Here is a 22,324-nt window from a genome sequence, read left to right as displayed (position 1 = left end):
ATATATTGCTGAAGTACCAAGCATTTTGCAGACTGTCGTCTAGAATCCAAGAAAGAAATGCCAACTCAATTTGTTGCTCCTAATCTTCACACGGTATCTGTGTATGTCCATATGATCTGTTCCTCCCATAAATGTATTGTAAATTCCAACTAGAGCAGGACGTTGAACCATGAAGAGATTCTTATCAGATCCGAAAACCTCTTGACCAGATCTAGTGGGAAGACAGGGTTAATTGTGGAAGAAAAAATGACGGCATTTCTACCGTGCCAGCGAACAATTTTTTTTTTTTTTGCTAGGGGCTTTACGTCGCACCGACACAGATAGGTCTTATAGCGACGATGGGATAGGAAAGGCCTAGGAATGGGAAGGAAGCGGCCGTGGCCTTAATTAAGGTACAGCCCCAGCATTTGCCTGGTGTGAAAATGGGAAACCATGGAAAACCATTTTCAGGGCTGCCGATAGTGGGATTCGAACCTACTATCTCCCGGATGCAAGCTCACAGCCGCGCGCCTCTACACGCACGGCCAACTCGCCCGGTAGCGAACAATTATAAAGTCATCATTGGTTACTTTGCAATGGTATGTGCGTGGCTTTTATTTCCTTTCAAGGAGTTCCTTTGAGCCTCGTCGACCTATAAAGACCTTTTGCCCCTACTTGCACTATGTTGATAAGAACCTGCGTGTAACTGGAATGGAGGAAGTGTAGTGTGCTGAATGTGAGGAAAGGAACGTTAAGGACGACAAGAAACACCCATTCCCCAGGTTACGGATATTAATCATTTACAATTAAAAACCCATGACCCAGCCGGGAATCGAACCTGGGGTCGCCGGGTGGCAGGCGGACGCGTTGCCCCATACACCGCGGGGCCGGACGAGACTCTGTTTACTCTTATAGTTCCAGTACCTGTGTATGCACATGACTTTAGTTGATACCCGTAAACGAGTTATGAGTGCAGAAATACAAATATAGTCCCTTGATGTCAGGAAATTCATTTACCAAGTGAAATCTCAGAATATACTTTCAAAGTTTATCATGAGACCCTGGTATTCTACTTTGATATAAATGTACGGGTACTTCCCGTTGAAGGGATTTATAACAGAAACACTACAATGAGCAGCAGAAGAAACACTACTGGCATTAGGGGGGACAAAATCACACTCATCATTACAATCCTTCTCCGTTCCTTCTTGGTTTGAAATAATAACTTCAGCTCCAGCACAACAAGTTTTCTATGACCGGTTCCCAATAAACCCTTCATCGTCTTCATCTGAGGAGTATTTGTTCGAAAGGGCAGTCATTTCAGGAGGTTCTCCATGTCACTTCTGTAACCCCCTCGAGAAAATCTGCTAAAGTCAAGGCCCTGAAATAAATGTGAATCGAGTAAATCGATTAAACGACTCTATACAACTATGGTTTGTTGCCATATAAAAATACATTTTTGTCGCCAATGGTAGTAATTATATCCCGAACGACCACAATATTGCACCTTACCCTATTGCACCTTTGGCCTAGCTCAGCGGAGAAGCAGTGTGCATCGTCCGATAAAAAAGTGGGTGAAAATCTGTCTAAAAATAACTGAAGACAAAATAGGACGGGTGCAAGACTACATATTCTAGTAAAGAGAAGCCACTGAAATAAGGGTTGGAACATAATTTACTGAATAAAACTCATGAGTAAATACGATAACAAAACAAAACTATAAAATAAGTTTACAAATTTACAAATCAAAATACAAATCTCGACTTCAGAGGAGTGAGTCGTAATGAGGGTCACGAACCCTGTCAAAACAAACTCGTAAGTGGTGAGTAACGAAGGTGAATACGTGTTTCGCAGAATTAATCAGATGAACTATCTATGAGTGGCATACAGCCATGAGTTACCTATACATTGCATTGATACACAAAAAAGACTTGCGTCTTGCCCAAATATTTACAAGTAAATCCCGAACTGGTCGGTAGCATTTAACATGAAAAAACACGCACAGTCTTAGAACTGACATACTATCCCCCAAAATGCACTGATTCTACTATCTCGAGTCCGCCCGGATACGATTGGATAGGTCAGAACATGCGACCATAATATAGCGCGTGCTGTGAGACACTTAAACAACGTTGTGTACACATGAAAAATAAGACAACCAAATAAACAAGAAAATACACTGACTTATCAAATGTCATGGGATAGTCACCTAATAGTGTGTGGGGCCTCCTCTGGCCCTGCGAACTGCTGTGAGACGCCGTGGAAGTGAGTCGACAAGTCCCTGGTAGTCCTCTGGACGCAGCTGACACCAAATCGTTTGCAGAGCGGCCGCCAATGCTGGTCTGTTCGTGGGTGCAGGATCCATGGCACGGAGCCTGCGTTCCAGGACATCCCAAATATGCTCGGTAGGGTTCATATTGGGGTTCCTGTGTGGCCATGGCAGTCGTTGGACCTCCGCTGCATGTTCCTGGAACCATTCCCGGGCGACGTGGGAGCGATGTGGGGGCGCGTTATCATCTTGAAACACCGCAGAACCGTCTGGGCCCTAGAAGGCCAAAAATGGGTGGAGATGGTCTCCGAGCAGCTCAACATACCGCGTAAGTCTCTTCCAGAACAAGTAGGGGGCCCATTCCATTCCTGGAAAATGCACCCCAGACCATAACAGAGACACCAGCGCCTTGGATCACACCTTCGAAGCAGGCGGGATCCATCGCTTCATGTGGTCTGCGCCATACACAGTGCCTCCCATCGGCATGGTGCAGTTGAAATCGTGATTCTTCCGACCATATCACGTTACGCCGTTGTTCCAGTGTCCATCCCTGGTGACTGGCGACAAATGCGCGTCGTTGTGACCGATGACGTTGGGTTAACAGTGGCACCCGTGTGCGGAGCCGGCTCCCATACCCCATAGAATCCATGTTCCTACGGATTGTCCACTGGGAGACGTGTCTAGCACGGCCTGTGTTGAATTGAGCCGTGATTTGTTGCACGGTTGCCCGTCTGTCACTATTGACAATCCGTCTCAGATGTCACGGGACACGGTAATCGAGGGTGGCTGGACGGCCGGTCGTTTGTCTGTTGTGGACGGTGACACCCGCATTCAACCATTCACGATACACCCTGGACACGATTGATCGTGTGAAGCCGAATTCCTGCACCACTTGCGAAATCGCACTTCCCATCCGTCGGGCACCGACCACCATACCCTGTTCGGACGGTGTCAGCTCACGACGACGTTCCATGTCACATGCACAGCCACTGCTCACAAGGTCTCCTATACAACTGCCGCTGTCACAGGGGGCGTGTGGTGCGCAGACAACACACCTGCGCATCAGTGCTCCACTATCCCAGGACATTTGCTCAGTCAGTGTATATACACAAACAAATATAACACACTGATAACATCTCCTGTAAAAGAAAACATGTAAGTACCCCTGATATCACATCATGATGTCCTGTTTGCACTCACCAGACATCATCACTTGTGTCCGCCCCAAAAATGGGCGAGTCCTGGGATGATATTGGCGAAGGTTACAGCTGAGCAGAGAATGCAGTGAATGAGCAACGGACACAAACAAACTTCCACTGTAGACGGGCCGACCGAGTCTAGCCCACTTTAATAACGAGAAATTCCGTACGCACTCCGGGGATCCTTCGGGTCGCCGGCACTTCGAGTACCTGCTCTTAACACTATGCATTTGCCCCAGTGGCTCGCACAAATACGTTTCAACTGCACAACAGGCGGGGAAACAAAACGCAAATTAGCATTCCTTACAATTCAACGTCTGCGTCAATAATATTGCCATCCAAGAGCGAAATAACAAGCCGTAAATCACACAAATCCATCCATCGGCACTAATGGCTTCTCATATCTAGAGTAACGCAGCTTCAAATCTCGGCTTATTCTCAGCTCCTCAATACAGTCGTCTCGCGACTAGATCACATCTATATTAGCGATCACACTCGAATTTACAGCCGCAATCCAGCCTTATACTCTGTCCCGTCTAAATTCTCATCTCATCACGACTACGGTTCGGTCCGTTGCTTTATTAATTTGAAAGAACCTTACTCACAACGAAGGATTTCTTTTTATATAATTGCAGGTATGGATTCAAGCTGAAAACAACATGCTTCGTGCATAACCTAGCCTTAACTACAGATAACATGTCCCAAACTCCCGCACAAACACTAGAGGTTACTTTACCTCGTAATTAAATAAAGACAATGACATCATAACTTGCACTAAACAAAAGGTGCTCCCGAAACTAAGATAAATCAAGCACATAATAATCAAACTACAATTCCCACAAATTTAATCAAATGTAAATATAAAACACACGCATGTCGTCAGCCCCAAGCTGAATTATTTTAAATAAAATGAAAACATTACTATGCTAACATTACTATGCTTACAAGATTAATGAAAAGTAGAGAACAGGGCATCACGTATCTCTACTGTACATCATGCTTAAAAATATAGACTAACCCATCTGATTGTTATCCGTCATCGCCTCCAGTCCCCGGCTGGAACTCGTGGTTGGCTTAAGCCATCATATTGGCTTGGACGTTGATCCTGGATCACCGGCAATCGATCCCCTGGACTGCCATCTGCGTAGTCATCTGCTTATTGCTTGAGCTAATGTTTTCTGAAGCTGGTTGCTGCAGACAGAACACTCATCTTGTTATTTGCCTTGTAATACGCGCGGTACTGTAACTTAGGCGGCCGGGCTGAGTGGCTCAGACGGTTAAGGCGCTGGCCTTCTAACCCCAACTTGGCAGGTTCGATCCTGGCTCAGTCCGGTGGTATTTGAAGGTGCTCAAATACGACAGCCCCGTGTCGGTAGATTTACTGGCACGTAAAAGAACTCCTGCTGGACTAAATTCCGGCACCTCGGCGTCTCCGAAGACCGTAAAAAGTAGTTAGTGGGACGTAAATCAAATAACATTATTATTGTGACTTAGGCGAGTCCAATGGAAAAATCTCACTACTCTTAATTTAGTTCGTTAAAAACAGCGCCTATTACGGTTGAAAAACCAGCCACAGACAAGTTCATAAGGCATACTATTATCGCGAACCGCACTCAAAATATCCGCGAACTCGATTTCTTTATATTATACAAATACACAGTCTGAGCTCGGATGACCTATGTACATCTGAATATACTGTTTAAATCGCATTCCAATTCGTATGAGCTAATTATTTTCTCTAGCAATTTTTTACATAGTTCTACCAGTTAGACAAAGGTATACAGTTGAAAGCAAACGTTATGCACAGTGCACTGTCAATCATGAACGGACAACGGCACTCGAGAAAATATTAGGAATGAATGAAACTGAGCTCGCTGGCTGCCTTCGCTTTGTGGGGGTGGGCATTGTCCGTTACGGTCGGTGAATCCCAGGACTATCTCCAACCACTCTTTGTGAGGTGGCAGTTGTTCTTCAACGGTCATTTGAATTTGAACACATAAATATCAGATCTGCCTAGATCTTGCCGTAATGATATGATAACTTTTCCATAAATTAAGCAGACACCTAATGTGGTCCGATGACTTTTATAATTGACGATTACGTAGAAATTATAGCAAGTGATGATCTGCCCAACCTGGAATGCTCGTATTTGTCTGCGTGGAGTTAGCACACTTAGCTGCACGTGACAAATTCAAAGTTTTCTGTTGCACTCCAACAACTGCTTTCTCTCTCGCTGGCTGGCTTCAAATAAATTTGAACTAAACGTTCTTTTGCGGCCGGGGTCTACATGAATACTCCCACGGCTCTGTACACGGAGTTCGGACTCCAGTTGGCGCTCTGTTTAAAGTATGCAGGCTAAATAAATGATGAAAAATTACCGTGTCATTACTAATATGGCGAAGAATTATGTCATTAATAAATATGATGATTACTGGATCGTGAACAAGCGATTTTTTTTTAATTTCGTGTGGCTATTTCTAGCCGAGTGCAGCCCTTGTAAGGCAGACCCTCCTATGAGGGTGGGCGGCATCTGCCGTGTGTAGGTAACTGCGTGTTATTGTGGTGGAGGGTAGTGTTATGTGTGGCGTGTGAGTTGCACGGATGTTGGGGACAGCACAAACACCCAGCCCCCGGGTCATTGGAAATAACCAATGAAGGTTAAAATCCCCGACCCGGCCGGGATTCGAACCCGGGACCCTCTGAACCGAAGGCCAGTACGCTGACCATTCAGCCAACAAGTCGGACACGGTTCATTAATAAACAGAAATACAGAGAGAACGTCGATAAATATACTCCTCTGGCTATGGAGTAGCAAGGATCTGAAAATAAGACAGATGACCAATTCTTCGTTTTCTCCTTTCTCCCACTGGACTCTCACCAAAATCATTTTCAGAAAACTTAATGACACACTAGCTCTCCATCTATACTCACAATGTGGCACACAAGGCTACAATTTTGAAGATCTGCAACATCGTCAGAACATTTCTGAATGCTCAGTACGAACCATAAATAGAAAAAGCCTGCAGCCTCTAGAAATGAAGAAAATAATGAAAGCGTATATTGTAAAGTTATATAAATTATGATTAGGCTCTATTTCTTGTACGTAAAATATTGAAATACGTGCTATATTACCACCTATAAAGTTGTGTAATAAATAATAATAATAATAATAATAATAATAATAATAATAATAATAATAATAATAATAATAATAATTGTACCGGCTGGTACACCTCTACGCCGCACATTTGAATTTTCCACCTTAAAGTACTCCTCTACAGAAGAAACTCTGAACTTTAAAAACTGGATCAACTCATTAGTTTCTCAGAAGATGTCACTACAGTAAATTTTGTGATTACGAAGTTGTCAATACTGTGTGGAGTTCAACTTGTTTTGTTTTCCATTGATCAAGAAGTGTTTTATGGGAGCGAAAGCTGGGTGGACTCAGGATATCTTATTCATAAGTTAGAAGTAACAGACATGAAAGTAGCGAGAATGATTGTTGGTACAAACAGGTGGGAACAATGGCAGGAGGGTACTCGGAATGAGGAAATAAAGGCTAATTTAGGAATGAACTCGATGGATGAAGCTGTACGCATAAACCGGCTTCGGTGGTGGGGTCATGTGAGGCGAATGGAGGAGGATAGGTTACCTAGGAGAATAATGGACTCTGTTATGGAGGGTAAGAGAAGTAGAGGGAGACCATGACGACGATGGTTAGACTCGGTTTCTAACGATTTAATGATAAGAGGTATAGAACTAAATGAGGCCACAACACTAGTTGCAAATCGAGGATTGTGGCGACGTTTAGTAAATTCTCAGAGGCTTGCAGACTGAACGCTGAAAGGCATAACAGTCTATAATGATAATGTATGTATGTATGTATGTAAGAAGAGTGGACATTCTCTTATAGATGTCTCTACTAAAAACTATGATCATGCACCCTGGTGTGAAGTGAAGGAAATTTTCTTGAAGATATTTTGTACTCATAAGTTTTCCTATAACTAAATTTCGTTCTTTCATTTGTGGGTTGGCAATATTAATATTTTCTTTCCGCCAGTTTTGAAGTTAGCCAATGAATTATTTCTGTAATTAATTTTTGACCAATCGTGTCTTTCTTCTTCAATTTTGTTGTGTAACTTTTAGCCAGCCAATAAAAGCCTGTGGGTGTGACTGTTTTATTCATGAAAGGTCTCGAATTTTCAACGAGGGTATAAAAACTGCTGATTTTCTTTTCTCTCGGCCACATCATCAACAGTTAACTCAGTGTCTGGACGTGTAGCAGAAGGCGGGAAGCGCCTCTTTCTTCAGGCAGCAGTCTTCAGTAAGGTAATGGCCGCTTAACATCTTTATTTCTTGCTAGCTCAGCAGTTTCACCCGCGGGAAAGGTCTGAAACCTTTACCATGTAACCTATCTATTAAACATGTAGAATTCTGTAAAAAATTCATATTTCTTTAACTCTAAATCGGGGATAGAGAGTGCTTTACCCTCTCGAGCTCCCCTTCATTTTGGATTTGAGGTGACTACGTTTTCGTAACCGTTTTTCTACTCTTCCTTAATGTGTTAAATTTATTCTGTATACGTGTCACCTCCATAGTTTGGGAATAGCCCCTGTTTCATCGGCCTAGTGCCTTGTAGGTTTTAAGAAGTTTCATGTAGGAGTGTAAATTCTCGCCTCCATCCATCTTCCATTTTGGGCCATTAACTTAACCTGTTATTTTTCTACTAAGGCCCAATAGGTTGGGTACAAGATACCCCCCGTTTCAGTGGTGTAATTTGTGCCTTGATGGCGAGTGAGTGTAAGGTATGGTATGCCTTTACTAGGCTTGGAAAACTGAGAGCGGGTCAGCTCTTTTATGTATTGGAAATGTGCCTCTAGGAGGCTTGACATTGCTAGGTGGGAGCAAGTGCTCCATGAAATTAGGCGTTTTCTGCCCTTTGGTAAATATGTGGTTGTGAGCTGTGAGCTCAGAAATTGTAAAAATTAGGGCTTGAGGCCCAGATTGTTAAATTGTCTCTAAATCTTGGCTTTCTTGGTCTTGTACCTGATTTAACTTGTTATTTGTTGAAATTTTATGTGAAAATTGTTAAGTTTTGATATTTTCGAAAATATAACCTTTAATGCAATTTTAATTCATATCTCAGCTTTGTGGATAGACCCATTCCAGCCCGCACCTTCTTTCACCTCTGCATTCCACGGGTAACCCCGTAATAATAATAATAATAATAATAATAATAATGTACAGAAACGAATGGTTCTTATGTGAATAACACACCATTCAGTACCGAATTCATATCATACATAACAGTAGACCTTGTACCTTCGCGAATATGCAGCGCCAGGAATATCCACGTCTCACTCACCCACGAATAATGAATTTAAAAGGACTCGTGTTACATTCAAACTCTGATAAATTCACCTCCTGAAATTTCACGTTCTGAATTTCCTAGAAGAAATTAATTATTTCCAAATCATAAAATATGAAAATCTTACTTCTTATGGCACGCCATTGTGATGCCTGTAACACACAACAAACTTCAGTTCGTCGACAATCGAGCGGTTACTGTTGATGAACAGACCAGAAACGCAGTTTTCACTCTTGGAGAGGAAAACAGCTTCATACACTGAACAAAACAAGGACCAACACGCCGTTGCACATATGCAACACTAAGCATTCATGGGTTGCTCTGTTACGGGAAATTCCGCAAGTAGCATATTTTCAATATTTTGAAGTAAAAATATAGTCACGTGACACATTCCCCCCAAGAATATTTATGCAAAATTGCATGACGTTTCACCCAGTAGTTTAGACATAGTGTCGTTTCGTAATGTACGTAAACAGACAGACACACAGACAGACGTCATTTCATTTATAAAGAGAAGGTTCTAAGGCCTGGAGTCAATATCTCTCTGTGGAGGAATCTGGCATTTTATCAGTCTCTAGAGAAATTGCTCATTCTTCGCATAGAGATTTTTGGTAATTAAATTCTTAAAAAAATGTCTCGCCTTGTGCTCCAGTTCGCTGTACCAAACGCGTTAGCTCTAGAAACTTCATTCAAGTACTCGGCATTGTTCTGACATTGTGGTTAGCCGATTCGAACCAGATGGTGTAAAAATACAGCTCGAATCTGTAAGTGGATTACTATACTCATTCTCGATTACGCAGGGTGAAAAGACAACCTCCCATTTCTCTCGATAGCCCCGTGATAGTGATATGCTGTTAGTAAATTCTCAATTTAAATAATAGATTATCACAGACATTTCGTCGTCAGACACGCAGAATACAAGAGTAGACTCGCTAATACCAAGGGGTCTGCTCAAGGCTTGATGTCACCAACTGACAGACGAATCAACATCTACAACATGGTGTTAGCCAAAAATGACGCAGTCCACAGTACTACGTCACGGAACCACCGGGTGCAGGGCGGCCATCATTCTCGGCCTCACTTCATATGAACATTGCAGAGAGGTTTGGAATCGAATCCACGCTTTTGGCACGCAATCTAGTGATTAGAAATTGTACACCACTACATTACCTCTCCTACCCTACGGGCAACATTGTGATTCGAACCGGCTAGCTACGGTGTCAGACCATAAAAGCGATTATGAACGATTATGGCCACCAACCGGGCTGCCAAGCCAACTGAAGTTGACACCAACCCTATCAGCTACACGTTCAGAGCATTCGCAACATGGACTGATTGCGTAAGGAAAGGCATTACTAGCATTACCGGCAGTGCAAATACCTGAGTCACATTCCTGTGGTCTAAGCCAAGCGTCGATAATGTCTTCCCGCGGCTTATTGTGTTTTTGCAATAATACCATTTTTGAGGTGTGGAATAGTTGGCAAGAATGAGACTATAAGAGATCAACGAAAGTAACGAATTCATTCTGTCTCATAACAGAATATATGGTGTACTGTTAGGAATATGTTTTAACAGAAATGAATGTGCTTGATTGACGTTTCTTAGCTCTTACTCATTTCTTTAGAAAAACTTGTAGTCCAAATTTAACTCTCATCGGTTTGATGCTTCTTGAGATATCGTGATGAGAATATGAACGAGTAGTATTACGCATTCATAAAGATATCTGTACTAAATCATTACTCATAGTTAAATGACTGACCTCTCTTGCAGGACGGACGGAATTCTTTCATCTCTCGTCCGTATGGGAGCAGCCGCTACAGACCTCTGTAAGCGGTGGTATGTGTTCGACGGTCCAGTAGACGCTGTGTGGATCGAGAACATGAACACTGTCCTGGATGATAATAAGAAGCTCTGTCTCAGCAGTGGTGAGATCATCAAGCTTCTAGAAACAATGACAATGATGTTTGAAGTGGCAGATCTGGCCGTTGCCTCCCCAGCCACAGTGTCTCGATGTGGAATGGTTTACTTGGAACCCAGTGTGCTGGGACTTGAACCCTTCATTAACTGCTGGATGCAGCGGCAGCCGCAGGTAAACTCATTCTTGGTTCTCGTACGCTAAGACAAGGAGTATGTTTAGGGAAATAAATTCATGATTGAAATCTACTGTAGAAAGTTAAATAGCAATGAATCTAAAATGAATTATGTTACGGGAACAGGGAATATAAAGATTTACAATTTATTGAACTGAAATTGAGTTAATGTAAAAATTAAAAGAGGTCACTTTTAGTTCAAGGCCTATTCCAGATTCAGCAAACGTAATTTAATTAATATAATTATATTAAGAGGTAAACTGATATAATGGTATGACAAGTACTTTGAATTTTGAACTTCAAAATACACAAAGTGAAATCATGTGAGGTGTAGTCTAGCTGTAACCTCCTAAAACTGACAGGATGAACGCTGTATAGTATGTACAATGTTTCGAAAAAGATGAAATAAAATGTTGGACTTAAAGCGATAAAATAGATCTCTTGTTAAGTAAGGAAATCGTACACCAAATTTTAACGAGGCGCTGAAATTTGAAGCAAAATTACTCACGAACTTAAAAAACGTTTATAATTTATTTCAACCCATAGATTTCTCAGACAAGTAATTTTTTCTGGGCTGCATGTTTTCAATAATAAATGAAAACTAATATATTTGGGAACATGCTGATAAAAGTACATTACGTTTGTTATACCATATTTGATGTTTTTTTGTAATTTAAAATTTAAAATCATTTTCCAGCTTTTTGTTTGGAATAATAATAATAATAATAATAATAATAATAATAATAATAATAATAATAATAATAATAATAATAATAATGTTATATTTCAGTAAATTCTCTCATAATTTCAAGAAACTACTGACAATAACGATTTGATAGAGATCAGACTATGGTGGTACGGCGCCTTGGTACCAGCATCTCTGAAACGGCGCAGCGTTTTTCCTGCTCTTATGTCGCTATTGTGAGCACGTACCGAGAGTGCTGCAACGGTGGGCAAACAATGTTTCGTTGTCCAGCCGTAAGTCAGCAGGGGCTCATTGACGCTAGAGGCCAGCAAAGGTTGTCGCGTATTTGGTCGTAGCGACCCCAGCGCCACAGTTAGACTCATACGTACAGTGTTTCACAGCTCACGGTTTAGCGAACACTGCTGTGCATAGGACTGTGGAGTCGAAGATCCAATCATATCGCAATAATGACCGCACTCCACCGATAGCAGTGCGTAAGGTGGGCACAAAATCGACACTGGACTGTGGATGATTGGAGGGAGGTCGACAACCAAGCGTGTGTACTTTGATCACCATCGGAGGCTATAGCAACAGGTTGCAATGTTGAAGGATTGAGGCTGGTGGGCGGGGTGTGTTGGTCTGGGCGATGTTGTCATGGGCCATTCTGAAGCCCATTATTCCTGTACACCAATCTCTAACGGCTGTCTGGTATCTCGACGTCATGGTGAAGCAAGTTTTTCAGTTCACATCAACAGTATTCCCTGCTTGTGACGGTCGCTTCAAACAGGAAAATGCACCATGCCACTCTGCCAGGATTGTGAAGGAATGGTTCTAAAAACATGATAATTATTTTATTTTAATGCCGTAGCCGTAAAATAACCCTGGTATGAACGCAACTGAACATTTTTGGTTTCACATGAAGAAGCAGTTTCGTGCTTCATGACCACCGCTCCACTGTGTACCCCAACTGGAAGATTTGTTGTCACGTTAGTAGTGTGAAATAGCCCACGATAACTTCCGCCTCCTCGGTGAGACGATGTCTCAGTCAGTGGTCGCGGTTTTGGAAGCTAGAGGCAGTCCTTCACAGTATTAGTCAGGCGGTCGTAATGTGATGCCGCACCGATATGCACAAAGTATGAATAAAGTAAATAATATTAATCAGAAATTATGTTTTTCGGTGCTTTATCATGCGAAAATTAATGGCTACTCCATGCAGAAATGAAATACAATCATCAGGTGGAAACTGAATAAAACTAAACAAATCTTTAATTCAGATTTGCAGTTATTTTCAATGAGTGCGTTACTTTGATTTGACATCAGTAAGATGATGAAACTCTGGAATAGTCTTTTACAAGGAAGCATGCATGCCATCTTTGATATCCAATCGATTTCGATTTTTTGTTTTTTGTTTTGTTTTGATAGAAACAAGTGGTGAATATATGCCTCACAAAGGTCTGCTGCTCGTGTTAAAATTGAAGTGAATATAAAAGTAACATTCTTATTTTATTTTCACGGATTCCCTGAAGTCCATGGATGGACCCAGAGTATGAATCGTTGCAGTAAATGATAGTTTTATGTGAGAGAATATGTCTGAACATCTTTAGTGGCGAGATGAATGCTTCAAGTTGAAAAAGAAAGATGCATCTCATGCACACATACTCGTACATCTATTTCAATAGCGAAGTTACATATGCCAATTTTTACGGAGCCATTCTTCTCCACTCGAAATGGAAATTCTAGTGCGCAGGCAAGATTCAAGTGGCATCTTCAAACAGGTTTTTTTTTTTTGCTATTTGCTTTACGTCGCACCGACACAGATAGGTCTTATGGCGACGATGGGATAGGAAAGGCCTAGGAATGGTAAGGAAGCGGCCGTGGCCTTAATTAAGGTATAGCCCCAAATGCTGGGACTGTACCTCAATTTAGGCCACGGTTGCCTCCTTCCCAGTCCTAGACCTTTCCTGTGCCATCATCGCCATAACACCAATCTGTGTCGGCCTGACGCAAAACAAATTATAAAGAAATTTAAAAACATGTTGTAGTAACGGAAGGAAGTCACTTTAACAATAATATCATTTTGAAACTTGTTCGCTGCACTTAAACATTCTAGAAATATACAAAAATATGACTGATAACAGATCATTATATATTGGTACTAGTTGATGTACCCGTGCTTCGCTACGGAATTCTACATTGTATACGGAATTCTAGGTTAGGCGCTGTACACGTTGTGAGCAAGATTGTATTAAATTGCATAGCTCTTAACGTTACCCTAGAAACGCGACCGGGAAGTCACCAAACGTCTTTTCTCATATGAAGACTGGGTTAGGGAATTTTCATTGTAATGGTAGGCCCGCTTGCCTACCATCAATCGCAATCAGGTTGGGGAGTTTTCATTATAATGGCAGACACTCACTCTCCACCTGCCTTTTTACATCCTCAAAAAGACAGTCTTAGTGGTTTTCCCAAATGAAATAAACATAGGTCTTTACAACCACGTTACTAGGAATGGCGCGATTAAAAACAATGCTTTCATATGAAGTACTCGATCAAATGAAAAACCACACATTTTCTCGCTTTTAACGAACAGTAAACTTACTACACTGCCGATCTAACAGTCTAAAGAGCTAGAATGACCAATCTGCAGACAGCCGCGATCTGTGAACACCCTTCGGCGGTGGGAGGGGATGATACAGATTTTGATAAAGAGTCGAATAGTGGAGAGTGCCCTTTTACTAATCTGTTGCCTAGGAGTACCCGATGAGTCGGAAAATCTCAATTCACTACACTGGCGGCGGAAAGAAACTATATGACATGGAGGCAAATTTTTCCTCCAAGCCAGAGGAACAATTGCTAATTTGGAATAAAATGAATGTAGAATTTGACAAAAGTGAAGAGGAAGAAGCTTTTCTTAAGAAACGGCTCTTTTCAAGGTTGAATTTTGAATTATTTAGTGAATTGTGGTGCTATAATTTGGAAGATGCCTAAGTTGTAATTCTAGACCAGGTCATACTACTACTAAGTGAGCCTCTGCCTTGGGCCTAAGTGTGCACACTACACATTTAAAGTAGCGCGTCATAATATGGATTGAATGGCTGGAATACTGTGATGAACCAGTGTGTTACGTACCAGCAGTATCAGAAAATTTATGAACCGGAGGAATGGCATGCTAAAGAAGAAAGTTTTCTAACTCCTCACCTATTTCCCGCCAATATTCAGTCAGTCTGTTATACTCGATACGCAGCAGTAATCCCATCAACTGGAGTCGAGTGGCAGAATAAGAGACAAAGAAGGTCACAACAAACAGTGGTGAAGGTAATATTGTTGATCAATGTTATGCGCTTTTGATATTGTAGACCTTCATTCACATTTAGTTTTCTTCCGACTCCGAAGTACCACTCTTATCATAGTCAGTACGGTAAAACTGAATAAAACATAGGCCTAATTAATCGGAAATTGTATTCTCTATAACTTTTGTTATGTATAGTCAGTACGGTAAAACTGAATAAAACATAGGCCTAATTAATCGGAAATTGTATTCTCTATAACTTTTGTTATGTAGCACCTTTCGATAGGACCAATAACATAGGTATATCAAAATTAAATTTTAGGCGCCTTCCCCTAAACTACAATTTAATCCAGCGTGAATAAAATTGTTTATAGCTTAGACTGTAGTTTCTTATTCCCCGACTCTACATACCGATTTTCATTAAATACTGTTAACCCATTTTGTCGTGGCTCGGCGTTAATATGGACTTGGCAACAAAAATACTAATTCATGAATATCTGTGTTATCATAGCCGGTGCGGTAAAAATGTATAAGATATAAATGATCAGAAATTTAATTCTATATAACTTTGGTTATGCAATATTTATCGTAGGACCACTAAAAATATAAATATTTGAGAATTACATTTTAGGCCTTCCCCTAAACTACCATTTCACTCAGCGTTAATAAAATGATTTATAGCCTAGATTGTAGTGGCTCATCCTCCGTCTTTATATAACGATTTTCTTAAAATTCTCTTCAGCCGTTTTCTCGTTATGCGTGTACATTGTACACACATACATACATACATACATACATACATACATACATACATACATACATACATACATACTGTGCCCTACAGGGCCCTATGGTTCCGGCCAGGTGAATACCGGTCTCGAACCAAGAGCACAGTAGTGAAAAAACTCCCACAATCGTGAGCTTGTGCACATAGTCTTACCTGAACACATATCCTCGCACAGCAACTCAGTCACGCACATCTCAGGGGTACAAGGGGAAACAAAGGGCGAAATTACGATAAACAACAGGATATGTGACATATCAGGTAAGAATAATCTAAAATAAAAATGACAAAATTACGAGAAACCAAGCTGCATTCATAAAATAACATGATGAATTTATTACAAAAAATTTAAATCCAAAATCATATCTATAAAGAGTTTGAATATCTGATATATTCCATTATGATATCGCCTAGGACCTCCACATCACAAAACCATCGGTCTGCCGGGCTGGTATAAGGGTGGAACAACAGAATAAGTCGAAATAGGAAGATAAGAGAACTATCTGGGCAAAAGGAAAAATCAAAAGGCAATCTCCCATGCGTAAAAACGTTGCGTCACATGTCCTCGAACCCATACTCTTCCGTAATCAAAGCTTTGCAGTACAAGACCTGGACTGGATGAAAGCTCACAGTCCAACCTAACTAAGGTACACACACTTATCAATAAACTCATAAATATCCCCGCTCCAACAATACGTGGCGAAATAAACATGTGGCGAGATTAAGTAGACAAGATAATATAAACCAAACAAACGAACTGCGGTCCTAACAGGCAGCTATAGTCAAGGTCACAAGCCGAGGGCAACTTCCCCTAAGCACTTGAAAACAAAACAAACACGCAGACAGCGACAAAATCTTGTCGTCAATGACGTCACACTCGACTGCCCTGCCTCGCACAAGTCACATGGCACAGTGTTCTCCCCCGCCACCCTACACTACGCACAGCTGTTCAACTACAGGGACTTCTTACCCCTTACATTAACACACATCTAACCTTTTAGTGCTGAAATTATCTCATCATATCATATCTGCCTTCATAGGGCTTGGACATACATATTACTCTCACATACTTTGCCTCCATAGGGCTTTTCATCATGACACCTGGGTTCAATTCCCTGGCACTACCAAAATTCTTCATCATATCAACAGCACTCAGTCATATAACTCTCACATACTTTGCCTCCATAGGGCTTTTCATCATGACACCTGGGTTCAATTCCCTGGCAGTACCAAAATTATTCATCATATCAACAGCACTCAGTCATATAACGTCCATGCGTGCGATTAGCTATCTTTACCGTGCATATGAAGCAATAGCACCATGTCTAACACCTCCAGCCATGCCAACCTGTGTAAGTCAAGGAATCTGTCTCCAGTATGAAAAACTTACGTACAATAACCAATGAAATAAAAATCCTCTGCTTCTGAAATTCCCGTGTCTGGCTAAAAGACCTAGCTAACGTGACCAATGCATAAAAGATGCCGCGAACAGATAGAAACATAATACAAGGGGAAAATATAAAATATACAACCATTTCTACCGTCCAGAGTTCGAGGTCTGTGCATATCTATCCTACACAAACCATTATTTACATAACTGTCGTGGCTGACGCCACCTTGAATTTTAATTTTAATCTAGCCCATGCTAATTAAAAATTGGGTTTGTCTGACCTGGGAGTACCGATGACATTGTGAGGCGGCTCTCTATGGAACCCAGGAACTTATCTCATGTTGACAGATGACACTGCCATCTGCAAAGTTATGTAGATCGCTGGATTCATGCTGGCTGGTGAATGATTCTTCGACAGCTTCTGTGAAAGTGGTCCAGTGTCTCTTCCGGTATTGTGGTAAGCTTCGCCTTCCTGGAGTCCCCACGTCGATGCTCGGTTGTCTCGACAGCTGCTCCGTTGCTACAGCTTGCTGTTCTTCTCTCTCGTTCTCTGCGACGTTTCTCACGTTGTATACGTGAAGGGAAACTGTAAAAGAGACATAAGTTACCAAGAGTTTTGCTACAATGTCAGTCTCCACTCACGCCCCTTTCACACGTTTTAAAGCTCCTTTTAGAACGGCGTCAAGTACACCCATCATTCACATTTTCACATATTGTGCCTAGATTCAGTCTTTCTATCACAGAAATATTTTTCCAAACGGCCAGAAATCATCTGAGCTATAATAAGATTACGAACCTCGTTTCTAATACTTGGTCCTTAAAGCTATACGAAGTACAAGCGAGATAGTGGAGTTATTAGCAGTACATTTCCATGACAGGCAAACAAACACATGTAGTCTGAAAGATTCAACTAAATTATGCAGATTATTTACTTACTTCTATTCCCAAGTAGATTGTACTGAATGTTAACAGCTCGCCGCTTAGATCTGATTCACGATGTCCTCCTGGAGTAGTATCACACCGTCGCAGTCGCGAGACAGTAAAAGAGTGCCGTCTCGAGTGCTCTACCGCTGCATATTTATAACACGTCTCGCGTACCCAAGCTAATGATTTTCCCGCGAGATTCTCCCTCCGGCGGTCTCCTTGCAAGAAGCGCGCTAAGTACTAATCTCGCATATGCACTTTTAGTTATGTCCAAGTCGCATATCAAAATTTTGCTCGGTTTATGGAGGTTGCAATTTTCTTCTCAGATTAAATGCATTTCTTCTGTGCTTTAAGATATAAATTAATTTTCTTTTCGCTCCAAATCTTTGTTGACACGCCACCTCTTTAAAAGGGTTTTAGCGTCCTGCGTCTAAATTAACTCGCTTGGCTTGGGGTCATAAATTTGTCTTATGAGATTCGAGAGATTTCCTAATTATTTAGCTGTTCCATTCCCACGAGCACTGCACCACTCAACTACTCCCAGACAATAAATTAAAATACAAGCATCTCCAAGGTTCTTCAGGGTGGTCTTGAATGTACGTGATACCACAGGCTAAAATCATGCCTCTATAACAATGACCGATAGGGTTCAATACATACATACATAAGGCAGACGGACAGACAGACAGACATTACTGAAAAGTAAAAAAGTGCATTTCCTTGTTACTATGGACATGACCGATGCGGAAATACCATTCTTTTCAAATTCTGAGCAATGTACAGATAAAACTGTTATTTTATATAGACCTATTGCACCCGGCCCTACACATAATGGCTCCGGCATGATATCTACAGGGCGTTAACGGGTTGGAATAAAACAAAATAGGCGCTTAACTAGACTTAGCTTAAAGGCATACAGGGCAGGAGACGGATCATACCTAATTACAATGAGAACACATTCGGGTTAAAGTTTAGATTAATACAAGTGGTTTATTAGGCCTTAATGATGATGATGGTAATGACGCATTTATATACAAATGAACTACATGGATTATTATCAATTGTTGTGGTTTGTTATCGACTTTTAGTCGTATGTGATGGATCCGAGTATTATCTATCGCAGAGCGATCCATTATGACGAGATTCGAACGGAAAAACACTTATCATAGACACTGAGGCTATGTGATATCATTGACCAATAGGATTAACATGCATGCAACGAGTCTGAGCAATCCCTATGCTAAACACACAACTATTCCCCAACAAAGTACCAAGAAGGAACTCATAAAAAATGTGGGACAAACGCCCGGGTTTGAACCGACCCTTACTTGTATACAATTCACCACCCCGATGGTCAGCACCATCGGCAACTCAATTATAATCACAACAAGATACATAAACACTTAGAGAACACAAATTATATACATTAAACACGTGAGACATCCAGCCTTCGGTTGAGCATTGGGGTACCAATGCCGCTGTCGGGAACCGAACTGACACCCCTTTGGATGGAAGTGGGACTCTGAAAACCCTAAGCTACATTATCCTCAAATGAGTAATGACAGTAAACTAACAAGTACTGGTAACAATCGCCGTGTCATTTATTAGCGACTACATCATTCTGGCGTGTTGAATATTTCCATTATTAGGCGACTCTTCCGGGCCTCGTTCTCTTTAACACAAGGCTCCCCCTTCTACGAGCGGACGAGCATACAAAAAAAACCAACACTTCTCCTCACTAGGTCAACTGCCCCAACCCCTGCACGGCGGGTGGTCAATGGCCTCGGCCTTCAGAGGCATAACGCTCTTTCTTAACAAAACACCCCATCTCGGGGATCGTTCACTAATAAACTGAGCTTCATTGTTCATTAAGCAAATTACATCGGCTCTCAATACTTCACTTCAATTCAACACACACATTCGTTTACAATATCATGATCCCGCGACACGACACCGGTTTCTATGATACCAATACTTGCATGATTACCATAATTACAATTTATTATTATTATTGTTATTATTATTATTATTATTATTATTATTATTATTATTATTATTGGGTTCATCATTACACTATCTCCCTACACGACTTACCTGGAAATTAGACCATACTGCGTGATCATAATTAACTTCCTCGTAATAACGGTGTAATTAATCCATATCTAAATTGTGATTTCTGATAAAATCGTCACACGGTAATACAATTATGAATTAAATATTCCTCAATTTGCACTTAAATTGTGATAAGCTTGCCAATTAAAATTGTACAATTCCTATCTAAATATATGTCAGTGGAGGCCTGTGGTGTCAGTTCCGAAGTCATATCTCGTAGTTCTGGGTGCTCACGGAATAAAATTACACTACTTACCAGCCATGCATTATCAACGCTGGACTAACTACAGCCTAACTTGAATTACTCTGAATTACTAAAAATTGGTTTCCTGACGCATCAATAATCACAAGTTTCCCCAAATAAAATGATTAAGTCAATCTACTACTGCATGCAAACTTATCGTATTACACCTTTATTTACAATTGATTGCTCAGACGTGTTACTAATTAAATAAAGTAAATAGAAGCTACGTGTATCATGGTAGCACATCTACATTACTGAAGTTACAATCTCTAACATTATAGCGTCAAGTAATGATAACTGTTCCCCGCCCAATCTGATCACGTCATATTAAATATGATTAATACTCATCTCCATCACTTGATGACCCGTTGTCAGCTCAGGAAGTCCATTGCTGGTTTAGTGCTGACCCATAGGCACCAAAGCAGTTACTGGAGGCACCATTCTTCTTTCCAACCGGGAGTCCATTGATCTAGGTTGACGAAACAGCTGGCAGTATTCCTGAGGCACACAATACGTCACTATTTATTCCAAGATTTGTTTAGTTACATTCAGTGTGAACGTCCAGCCACGATATCGGACCTCACTCCGCAATCCGCGGTTCAGTATCGGATTCCGCGTACCTTTGTTACTACTCGACACAGTAGCGCCGTAATAATAATAATAATATTATTACAAATTATATTAAATGTTCGCGACACGTCCCTGATCTTTAAAGTTTAGACACTAGCATCGCGTCTATCCAATCTCTGCAGTATTTACGCACAGTACACGATTTCACTTGTAAATTAAATTTAAATTCACTCAAACAAAAGATCGCTGGAAGCTCGACTGCACATAGCTTCGCCGTCTATAAGCCACGAGTCCCGACTGACTCTTGTCCCTTCCTGCAGTAGTTTTTACTAGGGAGCGATACCCCTTCCACAAATTTGCGTAGCGCCTATTCCCGGCGTACTCGAGGTAAAATAGTACGGGTGACCGGTGACCAATATCTAGTTGGTGCGATTGAGACATAACCACTCAATTATCCTTCGGTGAATCTCTTTAAATTAATTAAAATATGTTCTGCTTCCCCTACCACACGGGGTGAAGTCCCGATCTCGAGGAGCTGTCGTGAGACTAAACAGGTGGCCCCAGTACTTTTCCACGCAGAAACAACACAGTATTCTTTCTTCGGCTGAAAGTTATCACGGAAGAAGACATTAAACACTCTAAATAAATGTCCCAATGACATTTATCCCTTTTAAATCGGGAGATGCGCCCCTAATTTGAGTTTTATTAATTTTCTGGATCGTAGGTAATTAAGTTGGCCAGTCCGATTCCAAGATGGCTCCTATATTCCGTTTCGAAAAAATTAGTTTCCCCTCATTCTGTGAGCCTTGAGGAGGGATGTCTTCTCTCGAGTGATGTCACAGGGAATCCCCATTCATAACCCCTCCCGGGTCTAAGTTGGCTTGGCTTCATCTCCGGGGCCCCCGCTACACAAAGGATAATACTGCGCAATAAGTCGCAGACAAAGAAATCTTGTAGAATAATTTTAAAATACGCAATTTATCTATCTCAATGGTATGAATATTAATCAGTTTCGGTATGACCTCTATTAATGATATGAATATTAATCATTTTCAGCGTTCTTTCCCTTTATTAGCATTGCGTGCGTAATTACGGAGATCGATATCAACCTAAGGTCCTTGGATCATGCCCCTGTCGGGTTCACTATATATATAGATTTGTCGCACCGACACAGATAGATCTTATTGCGATGAAGGGACAGGAAAGGGCTAGGAGTGGGAAGGAAGCGGCCGAGGCCTTAATTAAGGTACAGCCCGAACATTTGGCTGGTGTGAAAATGGGAAACCATGTAAACCATCTTCAGGGCTGCCGACAGTGGGGTTCGAACCCACTATCTCCCGAATACTGGATCCTGGCCACACATAAGCGACTGAAGCTGTCGAGCTTGGTCACATTAAATTTTCTATCGACTCTGTAATATT

General features: G+C 41.3%; 1 protein-coding gene across 1 annotated transcript in view; it reads left to right on the top strand.

Annotated features, from left to right (window-relative positions):
- The window catches only part of LOC136866853 (dynein axonemal heavy chain 1), a 1,878,455-nt gene that overhangs the window by 20,728 nt on the left and 1,835,403 nt on the right, over positions 1-22,324 (top strand). The window contains exon 3 of the mRNA XM_068226864.1: positions 10,586-10,904. Coding sequence (XP_068082965.1) covers positions 10,586-10,904 — 319 coding nt within the window. The remainder of the gene's footprint in view (positions 1-10,585; positions 10,905-22,324) is intronic.

This window comes from Anabrus simplex, chromosome 3 (genome assembly GCF_040414725.1).
Source record: "Anabrus simplex isolate iqAnaSimp1 chromosome 3, ASM4041472v1, whole genome shotgun sequence".
Classification (NCBI taxonomy): Eukaryota; Metazoa; Arthropoda; class Insecta; order Orthoptera; family Tettigoniidae; genus Anabrus; species Anabrus simplex.
This window is presented reverse-complemented; position numbering and strand designations above follow the sequence as displayed.